At 40.4% G+C, this 18903-nt stretch overlaps 1 protein-coding gene across 1 annotated transcript in view; it reads right to left on the bottom strand.

Moving 5' to 3' along the window:
* Nucleotides 1-2613: 2613 nt before the first annotated feature.
* Nucleotides 2614-18903, bottom strand: part of BMT2 (base methyltransferase of 25S rRNA 2 homolog) — a 121409-nt gene continuing 105119 nt past the window's right edge. The window contains exons 4-5 of the mRNA XM_033958858.1: nt 17158-17272; nt 2614-4928 (exon numbers count right to left, since the gene is read on the bottom strand). Of these exons, the coding sequence (XP_033814749.1) occupies nt 4299-4928; nt 17158-17272 (745 nt within the window). The 3' untranslated portion in view covers nt 2614-4298. The remainder of the gene's footprint in view (nt 4929-17157; nt 17273-18903) is intronic.

Raw genomic sequence — 18903 nt, 5'->3', positions numbered from 1 at the left:
ACCACAATGTTCCCAATTCAGTGAAATTTGTACAGGAATTACTAGTGTCCAGTTTGTGAAATATGCCATAATTAATTCAATCAATTTTTTTTTTTTCAACAGGTGACTATGCATGTTAAAGACACTAGACACAACACATTCAACGGTATGTGAATCTTTCTGGAGATGTCGGAAGAATTTTCACAAGCAAGGCCTTGAAATATAACAACTCCACTATGGGAAAGAACATGGACACCTATTCTTGCAGGAACAAAGGGAAGGGATGTAATTACACTGTGCTTAAAATATAGATTTCAGAATTACATTGTGCTTAAAATGGCGGTTTATCAATACAAGACCACAAAAGCAACATTCTTTAAGACGAGAGTTTGGTTACTGTTGATCAGGCCAAACAAAATGTGAACTTTATTTTTTAATTAAAATTCAATCTATTACTTTTGCCTTTATCAAAATAGAAAACCTCACATTTTTGGAAGACAATTAAAAGAATGTTTCAGTAGATATATTACTACATGGTTTCTAACAAGTACAGGCCATGGCCCTTATTTTAGAAGTTCTAATCATGTTTAAGAACAGGGTTGTCCGACGACAGTCCTCAAGGGCCACAATCCAGTAGGGTTTTCTGGATTTCCCCAATGAATTTGCATATTTATTTGCCTGCACTGCTTCCATTGTATGCAAATAGATCTCATGCATATTCATTTGGGAAATCCTGAAAACCTGACCTGACAAGAGCCAAGGTTGGACATCCCTGTTTTAGAACATTTAAACATCATTGTTATAAAGCTGGGATATGGATGTTTAAAACTGCAGGATGACCTTATGGCAAGGTAGTGTTTTGGGCGTGCTTTGGACAGGACTAAGTAAAGGCCAAAATATGGATATTCGACTCCAATTGTAGAAGAGAAAGGGATATCTATGTCCAAAAAGATGAATGTTGGTATTTAGACCTGCTACCTGGCATAATTTAGGTTATAGAAAGGCGGTATACAAGAATAAAGTTATTATTATTATTATTATTATTCATATTGAGCACTGGAGGGATTAACAGTTTGTAAAATGGTTGCCCATACTGGACATAAGCAGCAGATGAACATCGATTTCTCAATTCTGATTTTAAAACAGGACCTGGCACATACAGCCTGTTCTAATATATGAGAAATGGATGCCTATAGGTGATGTTCCACCTTGGACATCCTTTTTAAATGTATAGAATCACCAACTCTTACATTAACACAGATTTCATTTCTTGACATTCAAAGAAATTAACCAAATAAAAATAAAGCTACTGTAATTAAATGTAACCTTTTATAATTATTAGTTACAGGAACGGGAGCTGCACAACCAGTTTGAATGTAAAGGTTAAGTAAAACAAAAGTTGCTTACCAGTAATGGGGGTTCTCTGTCCATAGCAGGATACAACAATACAAGTGGAGTGATCAAAGTTTTTCTGAGCACGTGCAGGAATTCCCACATCTGCTACCTCATGAATTTCTTCAGTTTATTTGTGCTCACTCTTTGTCCTGGATGTTCAGGTCTATCTGGATTATATTTTAGGTTGCCAGACGAGAACTGTCATTAATTTTGTTTCATTTTCTTTCAGTATTTATGACTTCCCATGGTGTTGAGGTAGGGAGCCTTGTGTCATACGCTCTAATTTGGTCACCACTAGCCTAATTCTAAAAAATAGTGCTAAACATTTTGCGTGGAAATTTGGGGGGGGTGTCCAATTTCTGCATGCAATTTAATTAAACAAGCTAGTTAATGCTAATAATTAAGGGCACTAAATTGAATCAATTAAAATTCATGCACACTTTTAAGTGCCAGGATCTGCATGGTTCCAAAAGAGTGTGGCTATAGGTCAGTGGTCTCAAACTCAAACCCTTTGCAGGGCCACATTTTGGATTTGTAGGTACTTGGAGGGCCTCAGAAAAAATAGTTAATGTCTTATTAAAGAAATGACAATTTATAGTTTATAAATCTTTCCTTTTGGCTAAGTCTTAATAATAACATTGTCATTTATAGCTAAAGAGACATATGATCAAGAAACTGTTTTATTTTACTTTTGTGATTATGATAAACATACTGAGGGCCTCAAAATAGTACCTGGCGGGCCGCATGTGGCCCCCGGGCCGCGAGTTTGAGACCACTGCTAAAGGTAGATTGAGGGCATTTATGCACGCTGTTGTAGAATAAGGGAGATCCAAACCTAATTTAGGTATGAGGATAGTTACACCAGGGTTTAGTTGGTGTAAATTTTTGCACCTATAATTAAGCACGGATCCCAGCACTAAGCACTATTGTATAAACGACACCTAACTGAGCACTATTTATAGACTAGTGCTTAATGTATTTAGTCAGTGCTGATTTTTAAACGCCATTTATAGAAAATAATTCTATGTCACTTTTGATTATCACAACTCCCTCTATTTCCCTCCAGTCACCCTCCCCCCCCCAAAAAAAAAAAAAGATGACCCTGGAACTTTTGCCACTATATAACAACTGCACTGAATCATCAAATCAGGCCAACAAACCTATATGAACAGTAGTAAAATGGTGATACTTCGAAATCATGATACATGTTTCACACACAAAGCCATTAGCTAAAAATAATTGTTTTCTAAAATTTTTTTTATTTTTTTTAACTACATTGACAGTGCTACTACTATACAGTTCCTTATTTCCACATAAAATGGAACCTTTTACTATTCGCCAGTAGCACCTCAAAAATATGTTGTACTGTATTTGGAGATTTTTTTTTTTAATGTAAGGGTTAGGAGTAGAATACACAAAGCTAGTGACTAAGAAGGAAACTTACTACAAATTATAAAAAGCTGGTAGTGTAAACAGTGCAAATAGCCACTCATGAAAGAAGCAAATCAGAAGTCACCAGGTTTCAGTGCAAAGCCTCACAATGAGGCATTTCTTGTATAACTATATAACCATCATTAGAGGCAACTCCACACAGTGGCAATGTGGAAACTGTATTTTACCTAGTAACACCTGGTTTATGATTAAGACTTCAGTTTTTGGCATGGTTGAAAAGAACTCCTTAACAGAATGGTTTTCTGTGCTTAGTTTTTGCTCAGTACGATTAAAGTAGCTATCTAAACTTGTCTGTGCTAAGAAAGAAATAATGCAGATATAGTAAGCATTCTCTCAAGAACAGATGGCTTCATTGTGTGTCGCACTTTTTTTAGCAAGCCACACTATAAATTTGTTGTCTATAATATACTACAATAAGATTCATTTTTGAAATGATGGCAAATTGGTAACACAGTGAAGATAAGAGTCACCTCTACTCTATTAAGCATAATTATATTCCGCCACCAAGTCTTTCATTAGCAGAAATAATATTTACATAAAGCTGATATGCAAAGACATTGTTCTGGCTCTCTGGAAAATATTAAGGCTATTAAAATTTTTTTCTAAAATTGCAAAACAAGAACAAAAGTATTTCTAACCTTGTAACAAAAATGCATGCCGCTTCTAACATTTAGTGGAGGGGTCATCTACTTATGGTCAGCACACACTAATCATTAGTAAATGACCCTTAACTGTGTAGTCGAAAATGCTATAAACTAGCTTTCGGAAAGCATACAAGATCTTTTGTAATAGGCTGGGGCAAAATGAGATCCCACTTCAATTAACTGATTCCATGGGTAGAACAGCTTTTTTGCAATAGAAAAGAGCTGTAACGGATTCAAAAAATGGGCAGTCACATTTACTTGTAAGAAAGAAAAAAATCCACAACAATGCAATCAGGTATTAAATCCACCTGCACATTTTCTAAAGTGCGAACTACAAACACATTTTAGGCACTACGCAAATAAGGAGTGCCCCAAAAGTCTACCTTCTTACTGAAGGGTTTGGCAGGTTTCAGCAATGGCGCTGTCTTAACTATTCTTGAACCAGAAACCTGAAATCTAATGCTGCAGATACTGATCTTAAAAAATTATTGTTCTCTGAATATTTTAGGCAGACAGCACACCAGCAAAATATATAAAAAGTTCACGTTTCACAGATGAAAAAGTACCTTTTGTGAAATGTTAGCACTATAAATCTTCAAGGAAGCTACAATTGCTTAAGCCAGACAATTACAGGAAACTTTCAGTAGTTAAGCATAGGTCCCCCTATAAGAATAAACTTTGAAATACAGATGTAGGAAAAAATTTCAAACTTTGTAAACTTTTACAGTTTTTCTAGACAAACCCATGTGTATATGTATTGAAAGTTTTAGTATAGTAAAATTAGTTTGGCAATACAGTAGCTTTAACTTTCAAGGCAGTAAACCTGCATTAACTTAAAAGTAAAATGGGATCTTCTAACTCATAGAAAGGAATTGAGCTAGCCTGGCTCTCTCCGGAATCTGAGTCATAAGGAGTGTCAGGCAGTTCAATGAAACTACAGGCTAGTTGTTCATCTTCAATATCTGATCGGACATAGTAGGGAGGGTCAGAATATTCTTCATCTTCCATATTGTTGAAATCCTGAGGGATATACAGCATTTCTGGGTAGTTCCTGCTAACCAAGTCATTTGTAGTTTTCAGTGATGTTTTTCGAAATGCCATCAGATGCATATGGGAGAATTTGGAATATTTTAAACGTTTAAAACCAAGGGATTCAATAGCAATCTTCCAGCTTTTCATCATCATGGCATGGCGATTCTGGTGGGCAGAATCTGGAGTAATGATAAGTAACAAACCATTTAGCACTAGAAGTTCATGGGCCTTCTTGCAACAAATCCAGCGCTGGTAAGGAGAGGGAAAGTAAGATAGGAGGAGGGAGAAAACCACTACATGGAACAATTCTCCAGGAAGAGAGTCAATGGGATTTTTCAGTTGCTTCAGAAAAGCTTCAACAGCATCTTGTGCAAGCTGAAGAGGTTGCTGTAGTTGTAGATTCAGGAAATCACATTTGTATACACTCTGGAGAAAGATAAAGATTTTTAAAAAGCAGTCAAACATTTTTGAATATCTAATTTTGAGGACCTTAGGAATGAAAAGGTGAAATTACTTGTAATGTTTGTTCACTAGTGACATGCGGTTCAATGGATTAACACAGATTTTGACTATTGCATGCATTATTTGAAATTAATCTAGATTTTTCCAAGACAAAATTTTTTTTTCACATGTGCAGTAGAGTGCCAATGGAACCAACACACTGGTATACAAGAATTAATTTAAAATTCATAAAAAGAGAGTAGGGTGGGGATGGGAAAAAAAAGATTGTTCAAGTCCACTTGAAATTCTGTCATTAGACAGCAAACATAGATGAGAAATGTCACTCTCTCATGAGAAAAAAATGTTTTATAAGAGGAGTTTTCTCCCCTCTAGTCAAGTGCACGGACTTAGGACTTAAGTTCAACTTGCACATAACCAAAATGACCCATTCTGAGCTCTTATCATGTGTTGTAACCTGCACAACCAGCATAGTCTGCAAGTTATTTAATAAAACAGTAGACAATTTTGCAAAAACATCAATTTGACTAATCACACATAACTGTAGTCAAGTCAATGTTGTGCCATTTATTAACAAGAACAGTGGTGGTGGCACACCAATAACCCCCCCTCAAAAAAAACCCACCACACCAGGTGGGTTGTGCACATAAATGGAGTCCCAGTCAAGTGTGCGCTTGAGGTGAGGAGTGGCCTAGTGGTAGAGCTGCTGAATCCCAGTGCTGCTCCTTGTGACCCAGCAAAATCACTTAATCCTCCATGTATATATGTAAATCACTTTGAATGTGTAACCACAAAAAAGCGGTATACAAGTCCCATTCCATTTCCCTTATAATTGGGACCAGCCAAATGGGTGCATATAAGAGAATGCACTTACAGATGGTGAGATTGGCTTCCAGTGGCCCATAGAATAATTTACAAACTTAGTTTGCTTACTTTTAAATCTCTTTTTTTTAAAACTCCGGCTTTCATTCATAAATTTTTAATCCCCTACACAGCTAATAGAACACTAAGATCTTCTGAACAGCATTTATTAACGATTCCATCTCTTAAAATAATAAATACGCGCAGTCAGTTTATTTTTTCAGTTACTGCACCTCAAACCTGGAATTCTTTACCTAGTCATTTAAGGGAAGAAACTAATGTAGAAAAATTCAAATGTAAACTTAAAACTTTCCTTTTTAATGATGCCTTCATAAATTAACTTGCTTTAATGTGACCCTTATAACATTCACAAGAATCTTCTAAATTATTCATTCAAGTCTCACTTTCGACTTTTATCATCTTTTACATTTTATCTTATTATTATTATTATTTTTACCCTCTCCTTATGTGCCCTCCCTACATGTTTCTTCAACCTTTATTTAAATTGTAACTTCTTCCCCATCCTTTCCCTTTGTTTCTAGTTTTTGTCAAATTCGTCATTAGCCTTGTTAGTTTTAGTTATTGTGATTTTGCTTTTATATTGTAATTTTATTATCATGTACATCGCTTTGAATTTAGATAAAGCGATTAATCAAATCTGTATTAAACTTGAAACTTGAGGAAGAGATGCCTATATAAACAGAGAAAATCTTAGTTTACGCCTGCAAAGAGAAATCCAATGTCAATAGCAATTGTACTAGTATATCATAGTCTTTTCTCAGAACCTGAAGGGAAAAAGTGGTAAGATAGGAGTACCTATTAATTGCTGAGAATATAGGGCTCCTTTTACTAAGGTGCGCTAGCGTTTTTAGCACATACACAAAATACGTTTCTAGAATAACGCCACCTCAATGCCGGCGTTAAGGTCTAGCACGTGCGGCAATACAGCACGCGCTATTCTGCACGTTAAGGCCCTAACGCACCTTTGTAAAAGGAGCCCATAGTGTCTGTCTCTGAACTGTAGGTAAAAAAAAAAGAAAAAAACATTTTTGGATCTTTAAAGACTGAATGGGGATTTTTGCCTGTGCCTATATGTTGGCTGTAAATGACTAAATGGTAATGGGATTTGATATACCACCTTTCTGTGGTACAATCAAAGCAGTTTTGCGTTTGCTATGCTATGCAACCCACTGCTAGACTAATTCTACAAAGAGAAACCATCTGTTGACCCTAAGGTACATTCCTTTTACACATGTATATAGATTACTGACTTTACCAGTTGTGTTGTGACCCCTGATGCAGGCAATTGTATGCAAAAACACAGCTATGTCAGGTCTTTATTGTTTTTGCTACCGATTTCTGGATAGAATAAACTCTCGTGATACTCCAGTGGATATTGTCTCGCTTGGGGTCTCCACAATAAAAGTGGTTTATATTTATTATATACAGGTGTATTTTTCTCTGCTAGCAATGATGTGTTTAAATTTATTTATTTCTTATTTACACTACCCATGTGCAGTTCTTATATGGATTGGTTTTCAGGGGGGGGGGGCAAGAACAGTCAAAGTTCTGACAGCATTGTTCAAATAAAGTGGTTTCTTATCTCAACTACACCCAACCTAACATTAACCTGCACTAGGAACTTTAAATACTCTGTTTATGGTTTCTAGGGATTTTTTTTCCTTTATTAGTATTTAAAAAATATAAAAGAAAATCAACAAAAAACAAAACAAAAAAATATTTAAAGGAAATATACTGAGAATACAAACTCTGATGAGACAAGTTCTCAGAAACATTATTTATTCAAAAAAGTAAGGGTTTGTTCCAGATATAAATATTGTACAGTTTCAAGTTTTATTTCAAGTTCTTATTAGGTTATCCTATCAAGGTTATCTAAGCGGTTTTACAATCAGGTACTCAAGCATTTTCCTTGTCTGTTCTGGTGGGCTCACAATCTATCTAATGTACCTGAGGCTATGGAGGACTGAGTGACTTGCCAAGGGTCACAAGGAACAGCGCGGGGTTTGAACCCACAACCCCAGGTTGCTGAGGTTGTAGCTCCAACCACTGCGCCACACACTCCTCCTTGATACGACATTAAACAAAAAGGACACCTATGACCAATACTCATTCTTAACTGAGGAAACTGTACACATCTAAGTTGAATAGTACAGAAAACAGCTGGAAAAATGGTTAATATTTATGTATAAAATGTAGACTTTTTGGGGAGGGCGGGGGGGCAGGATAAGCTTTAAAGTACATAGATCTTATCTAATTCCACAAAAAAAGGACACAATCACAGTAACTTGAAAGGTAGTTTCAAGAAAATCTGATATATTAGTAATAGCAGGGTCATCACTTCTAAGCCAGATTTGGCTGCTGAGCTTCCAAACACATCTTAACACATCTTTGAAATAGATATCAAATCAAAATTTGGCATTTGTAGTATATCTTTAAAGTAATTCCTCAGCAAGATAAATGATGGTAACAAATATGTCCAAGTAAATTTCAGCCCTTATAACAGTGGTCTCTAACTCGCGGCCCGCCAGTACTATTTTGTGGCCCGCGGTCTGTACTAGTGCTGACCGCTCTTTGCAGCACCTTCCAGCTTCCCCCCTGCTCTCAAGCTCTTACCTTCAAATAATTACTGCAGCATGCAGAGAGGATTGCCAGTGCTGTAGCGATCCTTGCAGGCTGCTGTCATCCTCAGCATCATGTTCCCTCTGCTGCGATCCTGCCCCTGACGTCAGAGGAAGGGCGGGACCGCGGCAGAGGGAACATGCTGCGGAGGCCGATGGTAGCCTGCAAGGAATGTTACAGCACTGGCGATCCTCTCTGCAGGCATGGTAATTAGCTGAAACTAAGACCGGGAGGCCAGGGAAGAAGCTGGAGGACGCTGCAAAGAAGGGGGGAACATGCAGGCCTTCGGGAGGGAAGATTTATAAACTATAAAGAGTTTTACCTCATGCAAAATTGTCATCTAATATAATAAAACGCTAGGCCGTGCATGCGCACTTCCTATGTGTGCGCCGGTTTTCCGTGAGCTGTAGCGACACATAGGAAGTGCGCATGCGCGCCTTACGGTCTGTCCTGCTCCCTGTTGAAAGACGCAGCGGTCGCCGCCTCTCCACTCTCTCTCTTCCTCCCCCCCCAGGCGGATGTCGACCGCGGCAGCCAAACCCGGAAAACATTTTAAGGTAACCATTCCGGGTTTTAAGTTGGACACTGCTTCTCCTGCGGCGCGGCGGCCCGAGTCGGATGTCGGCCGCCTCCTTCCCTCCCCCCCAACCCGGCCAGAGGCGCAGCCGACAAACCTACCCGGAGCCGGAAACGAAACGCCGAGGTCATCTCGCTATGGGAGGGGCAGATGGGAGGGTCAATGGGGTCGGATGCACGGTGGCGGAGGCGGGGGAAGATGGAAACAGGCTGATCACCGGTTTTACTGCACAGGGGGGATGGGAGGGGGGTAAAAATTTAAAGATGCTGCTCATTGGGTCTACTACACAGGGGGATGGGAGGGAGGCAGGCAGGCTGGCTTCGGGGGTGGGGTTGGGTCAAAGTCTGGAAGGCAGTGAGGGGGACATAGGAAGGAGGCACTGGGGGGCACTAAGGACATAGGAAGGGGCACTGAGGGCACTAAGGACACAGGACAGAGGCACTGGGGGCACTAAGGACACGGGAAGGAGGCACTGGGGGTACTAAGGACACAGGACGGATGCACTGGGGGCACTAAGGACATGGGAAGGAGGCACTGGGGGCACTAAGGACATGGGAAGGAAGAACTGGGCTATTAAGGACATAAGAAGCACTGAGGGCACTAAGGACATAGGATGGGACAGTATGGACATAGGAAGGGGGCCACTGAGAGACAGGCAGGCATGGTACAACAGAGAAATACAGAGGCAGAAAGAAAGATAGACAGGGGGCCAGGGAGAGACACAGACAGAAAGAATGACAGACAGACAGCATCCAAGGAGAAAGAGACAAAGAAAAAAAACAACCCCAAAATAGATGTCTACTCTAGCACCTGTTAATGTAACAGGCTAAAATACTAGTTTCTTTAATAAAACATTAACTTTTTTTTTTCTGCGGCCCTCCAAGTACCTACAAATCTAAAATGTGGCCCTGCAAAGGATTTGAGTTTGAGACCACTGCCTTATAACATTTTCAAGATTTTCTACCTCTCTCTGTAAACTCAGTGTAATTCTCATAGGACCAGCTGCTGAACAGCCAAAATCTGTGAGACAAAACTCCCAAGGGTTCCTTCCATCTGCTATCGATGCTGATCATGTTATTGTAATTTATCACACACTTCCTGTGAAAATTCTGACCTAACATACTTTGAAGGAGCGAGTCATTAGTCTTTCTAACAGTACACCACAAGCCCTTCAAAAAAGCCCTCTGTTGGAATTCTGGCAGTGTGGCTTGCGGCTGGTTTCAGGACCTAACACAAATGTGGCAGACACACACAGGTTGCAGCTAAAGTCAAAAGTGATTTATACATGGAGCACAGAACAACAGGTAGACCAAATGAGGATGAATAAGTTTATTGAAAATGCGCCCCAACAGGTTTCGCCTGTGTGGGATCTTCAGGGGCATATAACTAAATGATAAAACAGTTTGTTCTGCTCTGTAGCCTTATATATTTTAGTAGCATTCTACTGGTTCTTTTTGGATGTCATCTAAGTGGGGGGGATAGTAAGTTCCCTCTTTGTTTGATTTTGGCTCGTTTGTGGTTCTTTTGCCTTTTTGAATGCACATACTGTAGTCTTCCCATCACTCCTGTGCTTTTTGATGGTGCGGTTGCTTGTATTGTATTGCACTGTTCACAGCCGAGTTTGGCTTGATTCCGTTATTTCTTGTATATACATCTTGTATGCCCTTTGTTACTCTGGTTGACCTCAATAATCATGATTTACAAAAAAAAAAAATAATAAATGCAACCAACTTAAAAACAGGTTAAAATATAAAACGAAAAAATACTTGTCATTAAAACCTCAAAAGGAACATATCAAGACCCAATTCAGAAGATGGCTTACCTAACAGAAGTTAAAATCTGCTTTTGCCTGCAAAAGTAACTAACCCCTTCTTTCACTAAGGCACGCTAGCCAATTTAGCACACGCTAACGATTAGTTTGCCTTAGTAAATGGACCCCTAAAGCTGGAGTCCAGGAAAGAAACTCAAGGAGTCAAGAATTTTAGCCTCTCTCTGGCTTTTAAATTTCCCCAATTATGGAATGAACATCCTTTAATTTTGAGGTGTCCCAGCTCTTTTCAATCTTTCCATAAATCTTTAAAAACTTTTCTATTTGCTAAACATCTTGTATTTTAGCTTATTTTTTAACTTATTGGTAACCGCATCGAGCTTCCTCTGGTTGAAGACCCGGTATATAAAGTTAAGTTTTAGTTTAGTTTAGTTAAAAAAAAGCTCACTCACTTATTATAAAAAAGAATTATGAAAAACTTCTATTAAACCCCCCCCCCCCCCAAAGCCTACTTAAAGAACTAATTCTGGTGAAATAAGTGTCTTAAAAAAGGTTTTAAAATGTACAAGAAGAGTGTAGCAGGAAGCTTACAGAGTCCTGGGTTTGTGAGTATCAAACAGACTAACTTGCTCATACAGGAAAGCCAATGTACCAGGAGTCTGGTAGCATGCATACTATTAAGTAAAAGTTAATTAAAAACTCACTAAAAAATACATTCAAATAAAATGCAGGATTAAAAAAGGTAATTAAAACTACAGAAGATGTCCAACAAGAAGTTTATAGAGTCCTGGGTTTGTTTGTGAGTGTCAAACAGACTAACTTGCTCACACAGCCAAACTTATGTGTCAGGAGTTTGAGGTCATGCATACTAATAAGTAGGGCTGCACACTGATTAATCGCAATTCAAATTTTTAATTGCATAGAGTGTCCCCCATCACATTTTCTTCTATACTTGTACAGTAGCAAATATAGACACCAGAAGCAAATTCTCAGAACAGACATGTTTTAATTACTAAAATGAAAATAAATCATTTTTCTTACCTTTGTTGCCTAGTGATTTCAAAGATGGAACAAAATGATTAGAAAAATAAAATCACTGAGCAACAAAGGTAAGAAAAATGATTTATTTTCATTATAGCAATTAAAACATCTCTTCTGAGAATTTACTTCTGCTGTCTATATTTGCCACTGTACGAGATCAATTCTTTTCTGGTCTCGTGGACCAGGAAAGATCTAGGATAATGCCTCATACTGGCCATCGTAGGATTTGCTGAGGAGGGATTTTCTGACTCTGAAGTTGAAATATTTAGGGCTCCAAGAGCATCAATGATGAATGATGGCAACATCTTCCTGCAAAAGACCCGAAATGCTGAGGGATCATCCATCCCTTCAGTAGGAAGATCTCTCACATCCAAGAGGTCCAGCTGGGTGGTGGAATCTGAAACAACAGACTCTTCCAGCAACCCCATGCCCTTTGACCGGGAAGTAGAGAAAGTCCTGCTGATAGCCAAAATCCTACTCTAATCTATGCCTCTTCACCACCGGGTCCCCCTGGGGAAACTGAAGCAGAAAAAATGCCATAGAGGGATTGGATTGTTTGAGAAGAAAGGCCTGATGCAGAAGAAGCACAAACTCTGGAGAGAAAGGCTGAGAAGCCTCCAAACCTCCCTGGGACACAGGGCCATGACTAACAGAGATCTCTGCACCCGGGGCCCCCTTTGCCAAAGGCACTCCAAGGAAACTCCTCCATGGAGGGTCCCTTCTGAAGGGCCAGTAAAAAGTGTAGGTTTCACTGGGTCTCCCCTTAACAGGGGGGGGGTCTATCAATCCATTTCCTCCACTGCCCTCTGTAGTGGAAGGCTGTGACTAGAGCACCTCTGTGTCCCCTGATACCAGAGCACACTTGGAGCAAATACTGAATGCTGCTCTCAGCTTCTCAAGAAGGAACAGTGTTTAATAAGCTCTACCACTAGAGAACTTTGTTTCCGTCAAAAATGTGGCTAATTGGCCATCCGCACCTTTTTTTTTTTTTTTTCAGTTACACAGCTTCCCTTTCATTTATTTTGATTTCAAAGTCAGACTAACCCTAGACCTCGCATGAGAACAAAAATATTAGTCCTGGGGAAAAGCACAGCAGAAACCCGAAGCTGATGGCTACAAAGAGGCAGGAACTAAGGTCACCAGAATCACAGATGTACAGTACACTGGGGAATCCCTTTGGGTAAATTTGGCCAGAGGGAAGGACAAATGCCTGTATCTTGGCGTAGTATACAGACCCCCAAGACATCAAGATGACCTAGATAAGGAATTAATCGGAGATATAGAGAATATCACCTTGCGGGGTGATACAGTATTGGTAGGTGACTTCAACATGCCTGATGTGGATTGGGTCACACTTTCCTCTGCTTCCGGCAACAGCAGGAAGCTATTAAACTCTTTGAATGGAGCAAGACTCAGGCAACTGGTATCTGAACCAACAAGGGATCAGGCAATACTGGACCTAGTACTTACCAACGGGGAAAGTATCACAGAGGTCTCGGTGGGTGAAACTTTGGCCTCCAGTGACCACAATATGATATGGTTCAATCTCAGGAAAGGTTTCACGAAATCTACCACAATGACCAAGGTTCTCAAATTCAAAGACACAAACTTCCAAGACATGGGAGACTTCGTTCACCAGGCGCTACAAAGCCAAGCAGACACCGTCAGCGTGGAAGAAATGTGGTCAACTCTGAAAGCCACCATACAGGAAGCAACAAACCGCTATGTTAAATCAGTAAGCAAATGGAGTAGGAACAACAAGCCACAGTGGTTCTCTACGGAGATCTCGGACATCATCAAAGAGAAGAAAAAAGCATTCATCTCTTACAAACAATCAGGGACACAGGACTCTAGAGTAAAATATCTGGCCAAGTCAAGGGCCGTCAAAGCAGCAGTTAGGGAGGCCAAATTCTGCATGGAGGAGTCTCTAGCAAAGAACATCCAGAAAGGAGATAAATCTTTCTTCAGGTATATCAGTGACAGAAATAAGAACTCAGGCGGGATAGTACGTCTCAGAAAACCAGACGGAGACTTTGTAGAAACGGACTCGGAAAAAGCCCAACTGTTAAATAAATACTTCTGCTCAGTCTTCACCCGCGAGGCGCCGGGAATCGGCCCTCAGCCACAGACAAGGGTTAAATCAGTTGACCCGTTTAGTAATTTCAAGTTTACACCCAGCAGCGTCTATTGCGAGCTGTCAAAAATCAAGGTCAACAAGGCAATGGGGCCTGACAACCTACACCCTAGGGTGCTCAGGGAGTTGGGTGATGTCCTAGCGGAACCGCTATCCGCGCTCTTCAATCTCTCCCTTAGTACAGGTAACGTCCCGATGGACTGGAAGACAGCTAACGTCATCCCACTCCACAAGAAAGGCTCCAAGATGGAGATGGCAAATTACAGACCAGTGAGTCTCACATCGATAGTGAGCAAACTAATGGAAACCCTAATCAAACACCAATTGGATAGAATCATGGACGAGGAGAAACTACGGGATCCCCGCCAACATGGATTTACTAAGGGGAGATCCTGCCAATCCAACCTGATCAGCTTCTTTGACTGGGTGACGCAGAAGCTGGATGCTGGTGAGTCTCTGGACATCGTCTACCTGGATTTCAGCAAAGCATTTGATAGCGTACCACACCGCAGGTTGCTAAGCAAGATGAGTTCTTTAGGTTTGGGCGACACATTGACAAATTGGGTTGGGAACTGGCTTGGAGGTAGGCTTCAGAGGGTAGTGGTGAATGGCACCCCCTCCGAAATGTCAGAGGTGATAAGTGGAGTGCCACAGGGCTCCGTCCTGGGCCCGATCTTGTTCAACATCTACATAAGAGACTTGACAGAAGGGCTCAGAGGAAGAATAACATTATTCGCCGATGATGCCAAGCTAAGCAATGTAGTGAACAAGAGCACAACAGACAATAATTCAATGGCAGATGATATGATGCATGACCTACTTCTACTGGAGCACTGGTCTAGGTCCTGGCAACTCAGTTTCAATGCCAAAAAATGCAAAGTCATGCACCTGGGAAGCCGAAATCCATGCAAGATTTACACCCTAAATGGCGAGATCTTGACAAAAACTGAAGCAGAAAGAGACTTAGGGATGATTGTCAGGGAAGACATGAAGTCTGCAAATCAAGTTGAGCAAGCTTCATCCAAAGCAAGGCAAATCATAGGTTGCATACGCAGGAGTTTCGTCAGCCGTAAACCTGAAGTCATTATGCCACTGTATAGATCCATGGTGAGACCGCACCTGGAGTACTGTGTGCAATTTTGGAAGACGCATTACCGCAAGGATGTGCTGAGACTGGAATCGGTCCAGAGAATGGCCACCAGGATGGTCTCGGGACTCAAGGAGCTCCCATACGAGGAGCGGTTAGGGAAGTTGCAGCTCTACTCACTAGAGGAACGTAGAGAGAGGGGAGATATGATCGAGACATTCAAGTACCTCACAGGTCGCATCGAGGTGGAAGAGGATATCTTCTTTTTCAAGGGTCCTGCGGCAACAAGGGGGCATCAGTGGAAAATCAGGGGCGGGAAACTGCACGGTGACACTAGGAAGTTCTTCTTCACCGAAAGGGTGGTTGATCGCTGGAATAGTCTTCCACTTCAGGTTATTGAGGCCAGAAGCGTGCCAGATTTTAAGGCCAAATGGGACAAACATGTGGGATCTATCCGCAAAGATAGATAGGGAGGGTCATTGGAGTGGGCAGACTTGATGGGCCGTGGCCCTTATCTGCCGTCTATTTCTATGTTTCTATGTTTCTAACTGCACAGTCGAGCATAAGCACTGATGGTAGCAAGCACAGAGAAGCCTTCAATCCATAACCCTACTCTCCCCACTGCCCAATCCAGCCAGCAGATTAACCATTCCCCTTAACTGTATCCATGACATCCTGTTTGTCTGTTTAGATTGTAAGCTCTTTATAGGGACTATCTTCTTTGTGATTTTGTACAGTGGTGCGTACATCTGGTAGCGCTATAGAAAAAATTATTAGTAGTAGACAAACAGAAAGGGATTTACCCTGCCAGCTGCTTCTCACACTGTGCCCCGATCTCTGAAGTTAAATGCTGACTGCAGAACACTCTGCCGACAAAGGTCAATGCCGACTCGCCTGGGTTTTTTGCTGTGATTCAATCCTGCTTTTTTTTTTTTTTTTTTACTTTGTCACTCAAATAAAGAAAAATAAACCCTCTTGTTAGCTGCTAAGTAATTCCTCCCTTTATTTTTGTTATTTTTTTAACCTAAGGAATACTAGGCAGAAGTGGTGGGAATTGACTTGGCACCACCAGGTGTACCCCAACGCCAGGGACTCCAAAACCTGGACCCCCAGCTCACTTTATTAGTATCCTAAGACAGGAGGAAGGCCATCACCAGAACAAAACTAGGAGCATGGGAGAAGCCATCCATCTGCCTGCTGGAGATAGAGAATACTGGACAGCCAGAGAGTATACCATTCTATATCTATCTATCTATCTCACAACTCTCTATCTCTGCCTCAGGAGATAAGACACAACCCATTTGTCTGCATTCATTTGCTACTGATGACAGAGAAAAACATCACTACTAGTGGTAGGATGCAAGTTAGGAATCCTGACTTATGGAATTAATGAATTACTTGATGTGCACAAAATATGGATATTTATTATATTTAAATAAACCATGCATAAAGTTCTGTCAGTTACAGAAATGGCTAGTCAGCAAATTATAACACAGAAATTAACAGGACTGGATAACAAAAAAAAGTAGGATAAACTAAACAATCCAATTATCTGAACTGAAATATGTTAGTATCAAGAAGGATTAGCTTAGGGGCATCCACTGTGTGACCTGCTTGGAATTTTTTTTTTAAGCAAAAATATGCTTAACTAGTTAGCATACAAGATTTGGAAGTATCACAGAGATATTTGGTGGCTGCAACATCAAAATTTCAGAAGAGATTTATAAATTTTGATGAGTATAAATCAGAATATCACAGGCTAAAATATTCATGTGGCCTGCAAACATATGGATTTATGATCATGTGGTCATTTATAAAAAAAAAGTCCTTTGGCCTTCCTACACATGGATTTTAGATCATATGGCCCAATGTTGAAAAATCTTATGATGACTCTTAGAGGAGTTTTAAAAAAATTGGAAAACTTGAAAGGGAAGATGACTTTTATAAGTAGTTAAGTAAGAGGCAGGATGACAATGAAAGCACAGCTGAAGAGAAAATCTCAGGAAGTAACAAGCAGCAGAAAAGAAACACTTAAAATATATACTAGTACTGCAACTGCTTTAAATAAACGCAAAGATGTCCAAATACCTCCACAGCAGGCACAATGTCAATGCCAACAGTCAGGAATTCTTCAAATTTCAGAAATGGATTAAAGCAGCTTCCAACATCGAGCAATCTGATCCTTCCTGAAAGATGAAACAATCTAAAAAAAAAAAAACCACACAACCAGTTTAACCGTTACTGACACATTTGAATGAGACACATATTTAAAAGGTGTTCCTTAGACATTCTTTTAGAAACCCTGGCAGTTTATGAGAGGATTATAGAAGCCTGGAAATACTTACACAAGATTACTCAACAAGTCATGGAGTCTAGGGGAAATTCAACTGCTTCACATTTCCTTCTAGGCAGCAGACTAGCCAGAAACCAGTTTTTGGGTGGACACAATGCATTTCCTCTTTGCTCCCCTTCACCACCAAACTTAAAAATTAAATGCCCAGCTGATACGGATCCCAAGCCCCACCAGATGAAGCCATCCTAAGTCCACCAAACCCCTGGGCTGACAGAATACCATGGTAGACATCAGCAGCGTTCCCAATCACTGATGCCAACACCCAGCACACGCTCACTTCTTGTGAATGAGCTAAGCATATGCGTAGTGTAGGGTCCTAGTATCATCTGCTGAGTACAATGCCACTGATTACTGCTGTTCTCTGACAACCTAGTAGTTCTCTGACAACCTAGTAGTTTGGCTTCCTGAGGATATCTTCAGCTGGCAGGGCTTGGGGATACCTCCCAATTACATCAATGGTGTGGCCCTGAGTCACAAATGGAAATAACAAGACCTGCCGCTGATACACCTCCGTTTCCAGTCTTGATCTCACATGATTCTGGAATGATAAAGAGCTAGTAAGGAAATTATTATGGCCTTTTTTTATGTTGGTTGCTGTCAAATATGAAGAGCAGGTCCAAAAAGGACCTTGTCCCTCTGGAAGCGAGTTCTTGGTAGTAATGGGGGTAGAACTAACACAGAATTTTATTTTTTCACCTTGTGAGAAGAGAGAAAAGGGATTGTTGTTGCTTATTTTATGTTATTGTATGTATGTACATATGTGTATTATAGATATGTGCTGTTATTTAACAATTATTGATTAAAACCTTTATAAAAATCCTTCCAAAGATTGTTCTTATAATTTATTAACCATTTTGAACAAATAGGAGTAATAAACAGACCATGAACAAGAACATGGAACAATGAGCTAAATCCTCAAGCACTACTGGCATAACCAATAGTATAGCACAAAATAAAAACATGGTGCTACTACCATTTTGCACAACTGTAAGTACTAAACTGCAAATTAAATAATCAAATGAGAAAAAAAGTACAGTTACCCCCTCCCGATTCACGGTTTTAGGACTCACGATTTTGATTATTCGCAATTTCCTAAAACTGGAATCACCTCCACCTCCCTCCCAGACATCCCCAGACCTTACCTGGGGCCTAGCGGTCTTTCGGGGCAGGAACGATCTTCCTACGCTCCTGCTCCGTGCAGATCACTCATCCAAAATGGCTGGCATGAGTTCCCATCGTAGTTTCAAGAGACTAAGGGAACTCATGGCAGCCATTTTGGATGAGTGATCTGCACGGGGCAGGAGCATAGGAAGATCGCTCCTGCCCCGAAAGACCACTAGACCACCAGGTAAGGTCTGGGATGCGGGAGAGAGGCGGAATGGGCCAGAGTCGGCCCAAATGTTATTTGCAAATTTTCAATATTTGCGGGCCGGTTCTGCCCCTAACCTCCGCAAATATTGAGGAGTGTACTATAAAAATCA

This window comes from Geotrypetes seraphini, chromosome 9 (genome assembly GCF_902459505.1).
Source record: "Geotrypetes seraphini chromosome 9, aGeoSer1.1, whole genome shotgun sequence".
Taxonomy (NCBI): Eukaryota; Metazoa; Chordata; class Amphibia; order Gymnophiona; family Dermophiidae; genus Geotrypetes; species Geotrypetes seraphini.
This window is presented reverse-complemented; position numbering and strand designations above follow the sequence as displayed.